General features: G+C 34.3%; 2 protein-coding genes across 4 annotated transcripts; both read right to left on the reverse strand.

The window, feature by feature from the left end:
- Positions 1-3,088: 3,088 nt before the first annotated feature.
- Positions 3,089-6,568, reverse strand: LOC105117300 (probable LRR receptor-like serine/threonine-protein kinase At3g47570). The gene is made up of 2 exons (XM_011014911.1): positions 3,811-6,568; positions 3,089-3,693 (listed from the first exon to the last, which is right to left on the reverse strand). Exons 1-2 carry the CDS (start codon positions 6,458-6,460, stop codon positions 3,284-3,286), a joined length of 3,060 nt encoding a protein of 1,019 aa, XP_011013213.1. The 5' UTR covers positions 6,461-6,568; the 3' UTR covers positions 3,089-3,283.
- A 3,198-nt stretch (positions 6,569-9,766) lies between these two features.
- On the reverse strand, positions 9,767-13,168 carry LOC105117301 (uncharacterized). Of its 3 annotated transcripts, none has more exons than XM_011014914.1 (3): positions 12,922-13,168; positions 12,657-12,802; positions 9,767-10,247 (listed from the first exon to the last, which is right to left on the reverse strand). In XM_011014914.1, the coding sequence occupies exons 2-3, from the start codon at positions 12,691-12,693 to the stop codon at positions 9,916-9,918; spliced, it is 369 nt and encodes a 122-aa protein (XP_011013216.1). In that variant the 5' UTR covers positions 12,694-12,802; positions 12,922-13,168; the 3' UTR covers positions 9,767-9,915. The 3 variants fall into 3 exon arrangements, with proteins under 3 accessions (XP_011013216.1, XP_011013214.1, XP_011013215.1); XM_011014912.1 differs by having other exon boundaries at positions 12,657-12,732; positions 12,922-13,167; XM_011014913.1 differs by lacking the exons at positions 12,657-12,802; positions 12,922-13,168 and adding exons at positions 10,364-10,402; positions 10,622-11,089.
- Between the last annotated feature and the right edge of the window lie 676 nt (positions 13,169-13,844).

The raw sequence follows: 13,844 nt of genomic DNA on the forward strand, positions 1-13,844 counted from the left end.
ATCCACTCTTTCTTTTTATAAAAAAGAAAGGCCCCCGACATATTATCTAAATTTTGATTATCAGAGAGCTGATTGGAAAATTTGATAAGGATGTTTTGGGTTCAAAAATCTATTTTTAACATGTTTTAATTTAAAAATATCTATTAAACATCCTTAACACCTCATTAAATCAATTTCTTAACTCAAAATACCCTTGAATTAATCCTAAAATAAAAAATCAAACTGATAAAAAATTCTCTCTTAATCTTAATTTATTTTTTCAAGCAAAAAAAAAATCTAAAACATTTTAATGGAATTTTTTTTGAATAAAACTAGTTGACATCAAAATCATTTTTTTATCACTAAAATATGACCAACGTAATTAAAATATAAAATATAAAATTTTATATTTTATATTTTAATTACGTTGGTCATATTTTAGTGATAAAAAAATGATTTTGATGTCAACTAGTTTTATTCAAAAAAAATTCCATTAAAATGTTTTAGATTTTTTTTTTGCTTGAAAAAATAAATTAAGATTAAGAGAGAATTTTTTATCAGTTTGATTTTTTATTTTAGGATTAATTCAAGGGTATTTTGAGTTAAGAAATTGATTTAATGAGGTGTTAAGGATGTTTAATAGATATTTTTAAATTAAAACATGTTAAAAATAGATTTTTGAACCCAGAAAATCCTTATCAAATTTTCCAATCAGCTCTCTGATAATCAAAATTTAGATAATATGTCGGGTGCCTTTCTTTTTCATAAAAAGAAAGAGTGGATTATATGTTGTTCGCCCCTTAAAAAAAGAAGAGGATCAACCACTTGGTTCTAAGCTTGCAGACTCATCGTACACATCTATTTATGTTTATTGGGCTAGACATCAAGCCTCTACCCTTTAATTTTTTTTTAATTTAGATTTTTAAAAAAATCATGAATATTCCATTAACAAAAAAAATTATGTTTTTTATTTTTTAATAGATTTTTAATATAACGTTATCACATTTATTTATTTTTATTTTTCATGTTTAGAAAACAGTGCTTACAATATAACGTTATGTTCAGCTAACTAATTTTTAATTTGAATGAAATAAAATTAATATTCTAAAATTAGATTATAACCCAAAAGTAATATGAGTACTATAAACTATGATTCTGAATTATTATTTTAATGAAAAACAGTTGTAAACTTGTAATTGTGATATATTTTGTATTTGAAAAATTCATTTTGTTTTTAACAAATGAATATATTTTTTATTTTTTTATTGAAAAATTAAAACTAGAAAAGAATAAGAAAACTAGTAGGTGCAACAATTGGTTTGGTAAAAAAAAAAAGAGCATTCGGCTGAGTTGACCAGTGGGAAACAATTCGAGAAGCTCCTGTGTGTAGATAGGAAACAGATAAAGAAAATCAATGGGCCGTCATCCATTGAAAAGGACTAATGGGCCGTCATCCATTGAAAAGGACTAATGGGCCGTCATCCATTGAAAAGGACTAATGGGCCGTCATCCATTGAAAAGGACTAATGGGCCAAGCATATTCAAGTTAGGATCAAAACTAATGGATTCTTCTACGAGCAAAATCATGGGCCCCACAAACCCAAAGAGAAACAGTCTCATTGATTGCTCATGATACAATCTCAACGTAAGATACAGTACACTCCTAACTTTAATGTCAAATTTTAAAATGATTAGAGAATTATATGTTTATTAATTTTAGAGTTTATAAAATTAATTAAGATACATATAGATTAATTTAAATATTTATATTAATTGAAAAAATAATAAATTTAAGAATTAAATCAATAAGTTGAAACTACAAAATATATTAAAAAATATATAAATAATTTTTTTAAAATAAAAAATCTGACCCACAATAAAATAAAATACGAGTGATATAACTAACCTCCTGCTATTTAATGAGCAATAACTGAACAGTCCTCAGGATCATGCATTAAAATCATCCACTTAACTCTAGACTTTAAAATGAATAAGTTGATATTGATGCCAGGCGGTGGGAAAAAAATGTTTTAAAATAAGGCTCGGGGTGGTCATATTCCTTCGTAGGATGGTAATTTGCCTCTCTTGAGTAGGTGCTGTCTCAGCCTTGAGTTTTATATAAAACGGTGGGTTAACCCAAGGTATGTATATATATATATAAAAAAAAAACAATTTCATATTATTTATTTTTAAAACAATATCACTTAAGAAAAATTAAAAAAATATATTCAGATCCCACTTGGATTTAACAGTTGTTTAGATTTCCCTAAATCAATTAATTACATGACATGATCGGTCAAAAGATTAACCCACTAATTCTCAAACAGTGGTTTAGCACGTTGGCGAGGCAATATCAATAATAATTAATTTCCCTAGTCAAGAAAGCATTTATAAATATCACAGCTAGCGACAGTGCTTGGTCAATTTCCGATTACCACCACCTTCTAGTTCGGCCTTGCTTTTAAATCTTCAACACGATGAATCTTTTAGTATCTTTTGTCAACTTCTACTCATTTTTCATACCGTTTTGAATATTTATATTTCTTATATGTATGATATTTCTCTATCACTTCTCTTCACAGCTTGTTTTTTTTTTTTATGTTATCATGTGTAATTGGGTTTTAGAGATTTTAATTTCAAGATTGGTGGATTGGAACAACTTCGTTATCATATTATATTTAATAATTATATTTGGAATGCGTTTCAAAGAGACTAATTCAGTTTACTTCATTCTCGATTTGGAACACATGCATGACGTCAACCTTGGAATGTATTCTCCATGAATCAAAACTTCAATGGGCTCGCTCTCAAGGGAATTACAATGGATGCTTGACAAGAACACTCGTAACCTCTCTCACGTTCCAGCAGAATATCGGCAGCAAGGTCACGAGCAGAAGGCAATCCGTCGCCATTATTAACAGTCTTTAATGTTAATTAGAAGTAAATGTTAAGGGCTTGAGATTAATTAGAGGATTTTATTTCTCGTCACCAAAATTACTCATAATTAACAATGTCAAAGCAATCCTTCTTTTAGTGAATTTTGTTGCCGGTAGAAGCTCAGTTAATTTGTATAGCTTGGCATAGTTCCTGTCGTTTGTCAAGTAAAAAGTGACATGTAAAATGAGAGTGCTTGATTTTTGCATAACGTTTAGTTACACAGAACAGAATGCTTGAACAAGACAGGCACTTAAACAGGTTTCGTGCCCTTTCAGGGACGCTTCGGACTAGTAGCTAGGTAGGACTCATGCTAATGCAAATAAGCAAGTTACAATATTTGAACTCTATTAATCCTCATGTCACACACTCACTTCGAAGTCGCCTGGACCCTGCAGGGCCAGCTGGAACTTCTAGGAGGGTAGCTGTTCATGCCTTCGAGAAAATTGGCCTTGGTTCGATTCAATACAGCTACAGCATTGCTGATGCCCATTCTCTCTCCTGGAAACTTTTCTGAACAAAACACTCCTACCTTGGTAATTGATATCAAACACTCCAGGATTTGATGAGCGTCTTTTCCCTGATCAACTTCTATCACAAGTTTCGGATCCGCAACATCAACTACACGGTCAGGTAATGCCATTTTAACATAATTGTGAAGTTCTATTCCATCTTTAAACATGCTATCTGTAGGTCTCTTTCCAGTAATCATCTCCAGCAGTAGGATGCCATAGCTGTACACATCCCCCAAAGTTGACACCTCGCTTCCGATGCCATACTCTGCAGTCCATTTGTTTGCATGGTTAATTAATCAGGGTTGTTCATGACCTTTCAGGTGAATGTCAAGAGAAAAATAGTAAATAATGGAATACATATCCTTCTAGTGCTGTGTGTTACCTGGAGCTGCGTAGCCAACGGTGCCTTTTAATCCAACAGAGCTTGTCTGACAGGATGCTTCAGAAAGGAACTTTAACAATCCAAAGTCCCCAACATGAGCAGTCATATCTCCATCGAGAAGAACATTACTAGGCTTAAGATCACAATGAGCAATAGGCGTTTTGCAATGGTTGTGCAAATAGTCGAGCGCATTAGCCACATCAATTGCAATGTTTAACCTCTGAATGAGATTAAGATTTCTTGGCTCATGCACTTCCTGATACAATGTTTGGTTTGGATGCAACCATTCTTCTAGACTTCCATTGATCATGAACTCATAAACAAGAGCTTTGAAATCTTTACCTTGAACGTCAACGCCAGCACATGCACATAATACTTTGACAAGATTTCGGTGCCTAATGTTTGTCAAGGCTGCACATTCTCTCATGAAGCTTTTGGAAGCTCCTTCGCGCAGCAAGTTGAATACTTTCACAGCAACAATCACTCCATCAGAGGCTAGTACTCCTTTATACACAGACCCAAAACTGCCAGCACCAATAAAATTTTCAGAAGAGAATCCATTAGTTGCTTGACGGAGGTCTTTGTAGGCTACTCCTTGGAATGGGATTTCACGTGCCAAATCATTTTTTGTTTTTCTCAATGATTTTTTCAAGCAGAAAAAATATAAAAAAGATGTGATCAAGATTAATCCAATAAAGCCACAAGGAATTGCGACTATCAATACCAGCTTGGTAGAAGATTTTGGCTTTGTTGACTTGGATCTGCATTTGGGCAGGTTCAACTGAAGAATTCCTCCACAAAGATTCTTGTTCCCTGAAATTGAAATCGCACTTGTGTTCTCAAAAACACCGTTCATGGGCACCTCACCTTCAAGGTCATTAAATGACAGGTCCAAACTCTGCAACTTCAGATCTCCCAAAAACTTGGGAATTTGGCCAGACAAGTTGTTGTGAGAGAGATTAAGATCTTGAAGTGCCCTCAAAGATCTCAAAGACTCAGAAATGGGGCCCTGTAAGAAGTTTCCATCCAAATACAAATGTTCCAAACTCTCGCAACTGCCAAGACTTGCGGGAATTTCCCCTGATAGCCTGTTTTTGGAGATGTCCATGTATCCAAGAGTCACTAGCTTGCCCACTTCAAAGGGAAGGGAACCAGTCAACTGATTTTCCGACAGCACCAAATACATTGACAAGGATGAAATGCTAAGGACCTCTTTTGGTATGGGACCACTGAGATTGTTTTGGGAGAGAGCCAAGACCAACAAGTTCTGGCAGTTTCCAAGGCTTGGAGGGATGCTTCCTTGTAGATTATTTTGATCAAAATTAATTTGCATCAACGAGGTGATGTTCCCTAAAGAAGAAGGGATGCTCCCAGATAATTTGTTTTCATTAAGAAAGAAATCAGCTAAATTTCGTAATTTACCAATAGAACTTGGTATACTGCCAGTCAATTGATTTGCCTCTAAACCCAAAGTATCCAAGCTTACGAGATTTCCAATGCCATCGGGAATGCTTCCTCGGATTTGATTGCTTCCGAATGTCATCTGCTTGAGCTTTGTTGAGAAGTTGCTAATTATATCAGGCAGCACCCCTCCAAAATTGTTCTCATTTATAGCCAAAGCTTCCAACTTGCTGCTGTTTGAGAGGGTGTAGAGAAAGGACAAATCATCATCCTCACCATTTCCAAGCCCAATTGCTTGCATTGAAAGAACCCTTAGGTTAGGCATGCTGGCTAAAGTGGGAACTTTTCCGGTGAATTCATTGTATGAAAGATAAATACCAGTAAATTTTGTGGCATTTATGAGCGTTGCTGGAATTAGCCCGCTTAATCGATTGTCGTGGATGCCAAGATATTGGAGATTTGGAAGAGTTAGGCCCATGTTTGGAGAAAGTGTACCATGAAATTGGTTATGAGCCAAAGATAAACGAAAAAGAGAGGAAATATTGTATAGGGAGAGAGGGATTGTACCACTCAGATTATTTGAGCCCAGTGAAAAGAAGCTTAATGTTTTCAGTTTCCCAATACCACTGGGAATATCCCCTTGTAAATTATTAAGTGTTCCATCAATTTCAATGATAGATGAAAGATTTTCGAAAGAGGGGGGTATCTTGCCACCTAGATTATTTTTTCTAAAACTAAATACCTGCAGCTTTGATAACGATCCAAGTCCTGCAGGAAGGTTGCCAGTAAGATTGTTTCCCTCTAAATTAAGGCTCAGGAGGTTCGAGCAATGAGAAATGTTAGCCGGGATTTCACCGGTGAACGAGTTGTTCCCGAGAATCAGTGTCTGTAGCCGAACCAAACGATCTATTTCTTGGGGGATAGTATTGGTGAAACTGTTGTTTTCCAATCTTAGCAGCCTAAGAAAACTCAAGTTCCCAATGTGGGGAGATAGGCTGCCCACCAGTTGGCTGGAGTGGAGGTCAAGCTCTATGACTCTTTGATGCCGTCTTCCACATGTTACTCCTGACCACTGGCAGAAGGGCAAGGATTCATTCCACGAGCTTAGTTTTTCAGGGGGGTCTGAGATTTGAGCCTTAAAAGCTAGTAGCGAAAGCTTGTCTATCTCGCTTTCTCCTCTAGCTAATGAGATGGAGAAAGAGTGGTGAATTACTTGCAAGAAAAGAAACCACAAAATGCATGAACTCATGCTTGAAAGCTTCAGTTTCAATGGGGTCCCAGAGATTCAAGTTGAGATGAAAGGGCTTGTTGTGATGCTCTGTGGATGAAACAACATTATATGAAAGGAACGGACAGGATCCTTGAGATGCATTCAGACTCTATTTGTACCTTCTTCGGATTCATCAACAAACACTTGACCCCACATTGGCTTTAAGTCAAGTTAACTAAGGTTTAATTAGTTCCAGAAAATTAATGTCAATGATTTTCCATTTTCAAAACCACTTGAAGACGTTTTCGAACGTCAGCCATGACATCGAACAGGGTCCAAATTTCAAAGTCGATAAGATGGTTCCTCCCATTGGTGTTTTTTTTTCATGGAGACTATTCTTTTCTCGCCGTGGAAAGTAAAGCCTTTGACCGTGTTGTCGTAATTACATCCTTGTGCGGGTTGGTGGCTGTGCTTTCTGACATTTATTTTTCAAAGCGTATCTTAAGAATTTAGTAAATTGTCTAGTGATTTGTCTTTGGCAGTTTCCAACATTCTTTTTCCTTTCCTATCATGATGTAGTGTGGGTACATTTGGAAGAAAACACTGTTGACAATTGATATGCTTACCCTTTTGGAAGAATATGATGTCTAATTTATTGTTTTCTTCCTTCATAATATAATGGAAATAATAACTAATATGTATCTTTTCTTTCCAAATAATATTATCTTAGCCATTATAAATGTTTCAAGTAAACGGTCTCATCTTGCAAGCGCTGAAAACATTTTAAATTTCCAATGATCAAATCACTCACCAACCTTTAGAGACTAGAATATTGAGGCCGGCATTGACTCTATGTGATAGAGAAAATATTGTTCATGGAGACTGGGCAGTCTTGAATACTTGATGTACAGTATCTGGCCTCTTAGTCTGTGTGCTTCTTGTTCAAAAACACATATTCTCATCATGTCAAGAGTTCTACCACGATGCTTGTGAAAGAGAATACTTATTCAACTATTTACAGTCAAAATAACAATCTTGAGGGATTCAAAGAAACAATTCACATCTTGTTTCAGATAACATATTCTTTGTGACAACGAAAAGAAGAGCACCAAGCCCAGGAATTCAAGGCACAACCTTACTAAGCACATAAATGATTAAGATTTTGAGTTTTCTTTGAATCCATTAATTTTGTTTGTGTTTTCTTTTTGTTCCTATGGGAATGTAAATGATCATCACTTCATATTTCAGCAGAGTTCAAGCCCAGAAAATAAGTTCGTTTTTATCCACTGGTTGCATTGATATTTAATAACAATTAATTAACAAGCTTAAATTCCCTCTTCAGTCTCCTAGCTACGAAAGGCGTGTACTCCTTAATGTCTTTGCAAGAAGAAAGCGTAACAATTAATTAACAAGCTTAAATTCCCCCTTCAGTCTCCTAGCTAAGAAAGGCGTGTACTTGCTCCTTAATGTCTTTGCAAGAAGAAAGGGGTTTAGGGTTCCTATTTCTTTTCTTGTGCTGGAAAATCTGAGTTTGAAGAGAATTTAGGTAATTTTTTTTTTTGTTTTTTAATATAGAAGATGAAGATTTGAAGCAGTTGACTTAGATCAGTTAATGGTATTCTAAAGACAAAATAAATGTCGTTTCAAATTGATTATGAACGATGATTAACCATATAAAACAATATCTAGTCAATATTATCTCTTTATATTATATAGATATAATTAAATAGAATCATCTAGCTATTGTGATTGATGACCAGCCCCCATAGATTTTTTAATGTAATTTATTCAAGCTATCTTGTAGCTTTTTATTTGCTTTCTTTTACAATATTTATTTTCAAACATTCCTTTATTTTGCTTTAATATTTAAGCTCTTTATTTTTCCTTCAATTTTTTCCATCACCTCTTTCGTGTGGCATTGCTTGGGATAATATATATCTTTTTTAAAGGTTAACATTGGATGATATCCACTCTCTATTTGATTTTGTAAAGTTGCTGGAAACCTAGATTAAGTTTCTACTTATAAATTTTCCTTAATCAGAAAAAAAAATACTAACATTTAGTCATTCGATGGTATCTTTGCTACAGAAAAAAACAAATGATGATTTTATTTATTTTTGTAAAGATTAAATTATAAATTATTTTCTTTATTTTTGAGAAATAGATTAGTTAGTATTTTTTTATTTCAAAAAACTAACTATGTAGTCCTTTTCCTTCATTTTATGTTCTTTTCCAATTTTTTTATTTTAAAAAAATGGATATTAGAAAAAGATTGATGAGTAAAGAAATTATTTCTTAGGATAAAGTAATGAAAAATTAAGGGAAATTAAGGGTTCTCGACAATGATCTAGTCACTCAACAATTAATTTTTTGAAATTAAAAAATAAATAATTTATTTCTCAAACTTGAAGAACTAATTTATAATTTACTATTTTTTTTAAAATAAACTAGACATAGACGAGTTATGTAAATTAAAAAATAAAAACATCTTGATCAACTAATGGACCCGGGTCTATGAAAGCCCAAATTCCAAGCTTGGAATCAGAAGAAACCAGTAAACTAATCGGAAAAAGGAAAAGGCGGGACACGCCCCAAATACATGTACCACCGTCATCCACACGCCGCCGCTGCTCAGACGCAAGCGGCTGCAAATTGGAAAAAGGAGAAATAATAATTCTTCCCCTCTGCCTCTGCCTCTCCCCCCTACCCAGTTAGCTTTCCAAGGTGGCTGTAGTTTAAATCTCTCAAAGCTCTGTGGATAAGAAGGAGAGCGCTAATTATGATTTGACTTGTTTTGCAAGAACCCATTGATCTCTTCTTAAACAGAACTGAGTGTCCTTGTATTTGCAAATTTACCGGGCTGGATTTATACTGTTTGTTTGTGTGGATTTAACATTTTTTCGATTTTTTATTATTAAAAGTTTCAGATTATTATTTTTTAATTATCTTGATATATTAATTTTTTAAAAAAATTTAAAAATATTTTAATATATTTTCAAATAAAAATAAAAAACAATTTCATCAACTATACATACAAATTGATCAAACCCTTTATTCTTTATCCTGAAGTCAGAAGAATTTTTAATTTTTTCTCATCTATCCATTTTCGATCCAGTTAAATCCCTCTCTTTTTCCTACCACACATATTTTAAAGCTAAAATTATTGTAAATCACAGATGACCTAATCCATCCCAGAATTTTTTGTTACATGGAATTGAAAGTACTACTATCACCCATAGCTCTAATTTTGAGAACAAGTTACCATTGCCATTCTTCCTCTCTGTCAAAAGAAATGCCAACCACAAACTGGACAGGACATCCCACATTCAAAACAATAAAAGGTGCAGGAAGATCAAAACCACAACAATTATACGTTAATGAAAAATATTTATATATATTTTACATGAGGGAGAGAATCCATTAATAATATGATATAAATTCAATGTCAACTTCTGTCCTTCAGACTTCTACCAGCACTTTTGACATCTGCCAGATTACATAAGGACACAAGCATTTCGATCCTCCTCAGGAACTGTTAGAGCTAAATAGGGATCAATAATGGCCTGGTTAGACATGTTCAACTCAGCAAAAGCATTTTCATCTTTTTTAACTTGATCTTCATCTTTACTCATCTGACCTTCTTCTTGCTGCTTCTGCTCTTCTTTCTTGGGTTCTATTTTCTTTTCAGGCTCTTTTGCTGGTCCTACTGTAATTATTTCTGCGGAAAAGAACTTTATCAATCGGCACACTATGACCACTGGATCAATTCCGTCCGCTATCACCGTCATTTTATTTGCCTTCCTGTCAACGGATATTGAATCCACCCCTGCAAATTTGCAAATACAACACCCAGTTCTGTCAAAATTTGAACTACAAACTTGTTTTCAGAATGGGAAAAAAGAAAAATATAATGAGCCGAAGCCACTATTTGCAGAATTCCACCATAAGCTAAAGATGCACCAGGGTGAAGAGAAAAGTGCAAATGGGCCAGGCCAATTGAAAATATAGAGCTACTGCAAGGCCAATCAAATTCCACCGCGGCACTGAGCAGGGAGGCTTAACACTGCCAATTACCATCTGGAAAACATGAAATCAAATAACCACAGGTGGCAGGTGGGTCTCCAAAGAGCAAGAGACCCGTTTGCCATGGAAATCTTGCCACTCAACTAGGCACTGGTGTCTGGATAACCAAACCTTAAATCACCAAACACCACCTGGACAGCATACAATCCTCAAGGGACACCCCGAAACCAACCACAAACACAAATTCCAAAACCCTCTAGATCCACACTAGGAGAGCATCAACCACCCAAACAGAACAAACCACCACCACATACCCTAAACAACATGCACACTCCATAAACCCAAAGTCACCATTCCTCAAAATCAATCCATCATCATGTAATCCCCCAAATGGCAACAGATACCTTCAAAACCACAGAGCAGCTTTATTTAACCTAAACGACGAAATGCCAGATTCACCTAGGTAGAGCTTTGGATTGGATTGCAGGAAAACCAAGCTAGATGTTATGGTCATTGAATTAATGGGTTTGTTTGTTGTATTTGGTAAGCAAGAATGACATGGGGAAGAAAATCAGAAAGTGGAAGGTAATAAAGATATGATGAGAAAGGAGAGGGGAAGAAGAAAGAAAAAGGAGAGAGAGAAAGAGAACACAAGAGAAGGCAGACAAAGGTTGAGAAGAAGGGGAAAGGATGTGAGAGGGAGGCAGGGAGGGAAACACAGTAAGAGAAATCTTTTTTTTGTGGCAAGTCAGTAAGAGAAATCGAGGAACAAAATTGGTGTTGAACATTCACTAGTGAGCTATTTGTCCAATTGGTATCCTATAAAAGCCTAAACAAACCACGGATATTAATACATCCCTTCACGTAACAACAGTCATTACTAAGACTTAACCTACAAAAGGGTATGTAACAAGAACTTAACGCAGAAGCAGAGTCTATATTTCCATGTCTGATTCTGCTTGGCAGTATTTTGATTTCCAATATACTATACAGTGTTTAATCTCCGTGATTGACAAAGGTGATGACTGGTGCTGTTTAACATGTAACATAAAGCTGCCATAACTTTCCTAGTTTCTATGCAGCTTTCTTTAATATCAGAACATATGACAACAACTCACACCAATCACTTAGCTCTTGTAGGATTAATCAATCAGTTGGACTAGCACAAATTTGCTCAGACACCAAGAATACTCCGTAAGGATCCACTCAGTCACCTTGCAATTCAACAACTCAAAAGCCACTTCAATCCACTCAGTCACACCAATTCAAGTGGGCAAACAACAGCTCAGGCCCCCAGATATCATCATAAAATTCACCACAATATTATGAGCATTACTTGCCATTTGAAAACAAGAACTTGAAGTCATTTGCTGTCTTTCTTGCCCAACAAACTCTCACAAAGACCAGTATTGATAAACCATCTGCTATTATAGATGTCAAAAAAGATATCCTCTACTTTGTTGAACTCCTCCTCGTATGCAAGCAACACCACCCCATTATGAAGATGTCCCGGAACCGTTTACTCAATTCATGCAATTGCACATTTTTAAAACAAATTAATTGGTTCTCACAAAACATAGCAGTACAATCCATCTTCCACAGTACAAAATACCACAATTCTTCTCCAAAGTGGCTCATGTGTGGGCTCAATTTCTGCAAATACTTACTAACAAATTGAAAACAGACAAAATAGTTGCTCAAACAAGCCATTACTGTCCCCCAACAACTTCACACCACACGGAACAACAAGTTCAACAACACAATCAAAGAAACCTTGTTTCACCTAATTGTCTGTTGCTTCTTACTAATCTCCCAGTTAAATTCACCATCATCTTGATTAATGTTTCTATTATCTTCCACTTCATCATCTTTTGTTTATTCTTCAAGAATGATTCTGCTAAACACCCTAAAATTGAAATCTAAAAATTGCCTTCAATCTCAGACTCAACAAGATCAACTTCTCGAGGAATTTGGCAAAATATCTTCACCAAAGATTTCAGGGTCTGACAAACATCTGTCATCTGTGTCTGATCGAGTCCCTTTTTCTACTGATTTCTTGCCCTTCAGTTGCAAGAATCAAAATCCCATTTAATTTGTCAAATCTTTCTTCATTGATGGATCATCCAATTTTTTTTATTATCAAACCACTTAATGCACATACAAGTTTTCTTTTTTAAAATCAAAATAAGCATAGAATAGAAGATTCTAATACCTGCCAGATTAGAAGTTGTCTTAATGATCTTGGTCATGGTTTTCTGATCATGGACATCAACTTTCAACACTAATTTCTATCCGAGCAAAAAAAAAATCATATTTTGCTACAGATCGAAATCCAGATAATCAAGACATAGTGATTCCCTGAAAATTACAGGGAAAAAAGAGACCAAGAATCCCATAGAAACCATTAACAAATTAAACTGAGGTTTTCCATAAATAAATATACATAAAAAAGAAGTCAACTCATAATTAACTCTCACCTGCAGCATTCCTATAAAGCTTTGAGAGAATTAAACTACAATCGACTTCGAAAGCTGAGGCGAGCGAGGGGCTTCAGAGAGAGAGGAAGAGAGTGAGGCTGCAAGAAGAGATAACTTTGAGTTAAAGACAAGGCTTATGAGTTGAATTTTTTTATGCGATTGGTCCCTAAACAGAAAAGTTTCTTAATTCAACCCTTATACTCGAAATCCACCCCAAAGTTGAAAAATCCAACCCAGCCCGATGGGTTAATCCATATCTAGCCAACTTGGTTCTTCCGTTTAAAACTTGATTTCATTCATGAACCAACTAACCTAGTTAAAAATTCAATGATTTTTTTAAATTTTCTTTAAAATAACATAATTTTAATTAAAAAATAATAATTTATTCATGTAAACTCTCCTTCGAAATCGGTCTTGGACGAATAGAGCCCGGTGATATAAAGTTATAATTGAAGAAACAATGAAAAGCTAAAGAAAATGATAAATAGGTTAAAGGATAAAAAAAATTAAAATAAAATTTATATTCTTAAAAACAAGATTGAAAATATTAAAATCTTAATTTGATAATATGAAAAACAAAAGAAAATACAAAAACAGTACAAAATAAAATTATCTTTTAAGAAACTACTTACTTCTGGTGGGGTATATATTTTCTTTTAGACTAAAACATTAAACAACTTAATAACAACACAGTTTTTCTTAGATTTTATTTTTTTCATACTTATCTATTTTTATTTTTTCATCTATTTCTAGAAACATTTAAATTTTATTTCTCTATTTTACTTCCTTTTCAATTTCAATTTTTCTTAATTTTATAATTATATTGTCAAGTTTACTACTATTTTTTGTCTATTTCTTTATATACACACACTCTATAAATATTTCAAAATTAACGATGGACCAAACTTGAATATTTGGATTAC

The sequence above is a fragment of the Populus euphratica genome, unplaced genomic scaffold (genome assembly GCF_000495115.2).
Source record: "Populus euphratica unplaced genomic scaffold, PopEup_1.0 scaffold1282.1, whole genome shotgun sequence".
Taxonomy (NCBI): Eukaryota; Viridiplantae; Streptophyta; class Magnoliopsida; order Malpighiales; family Salicaceae; genus Populus; species Populus euphratica.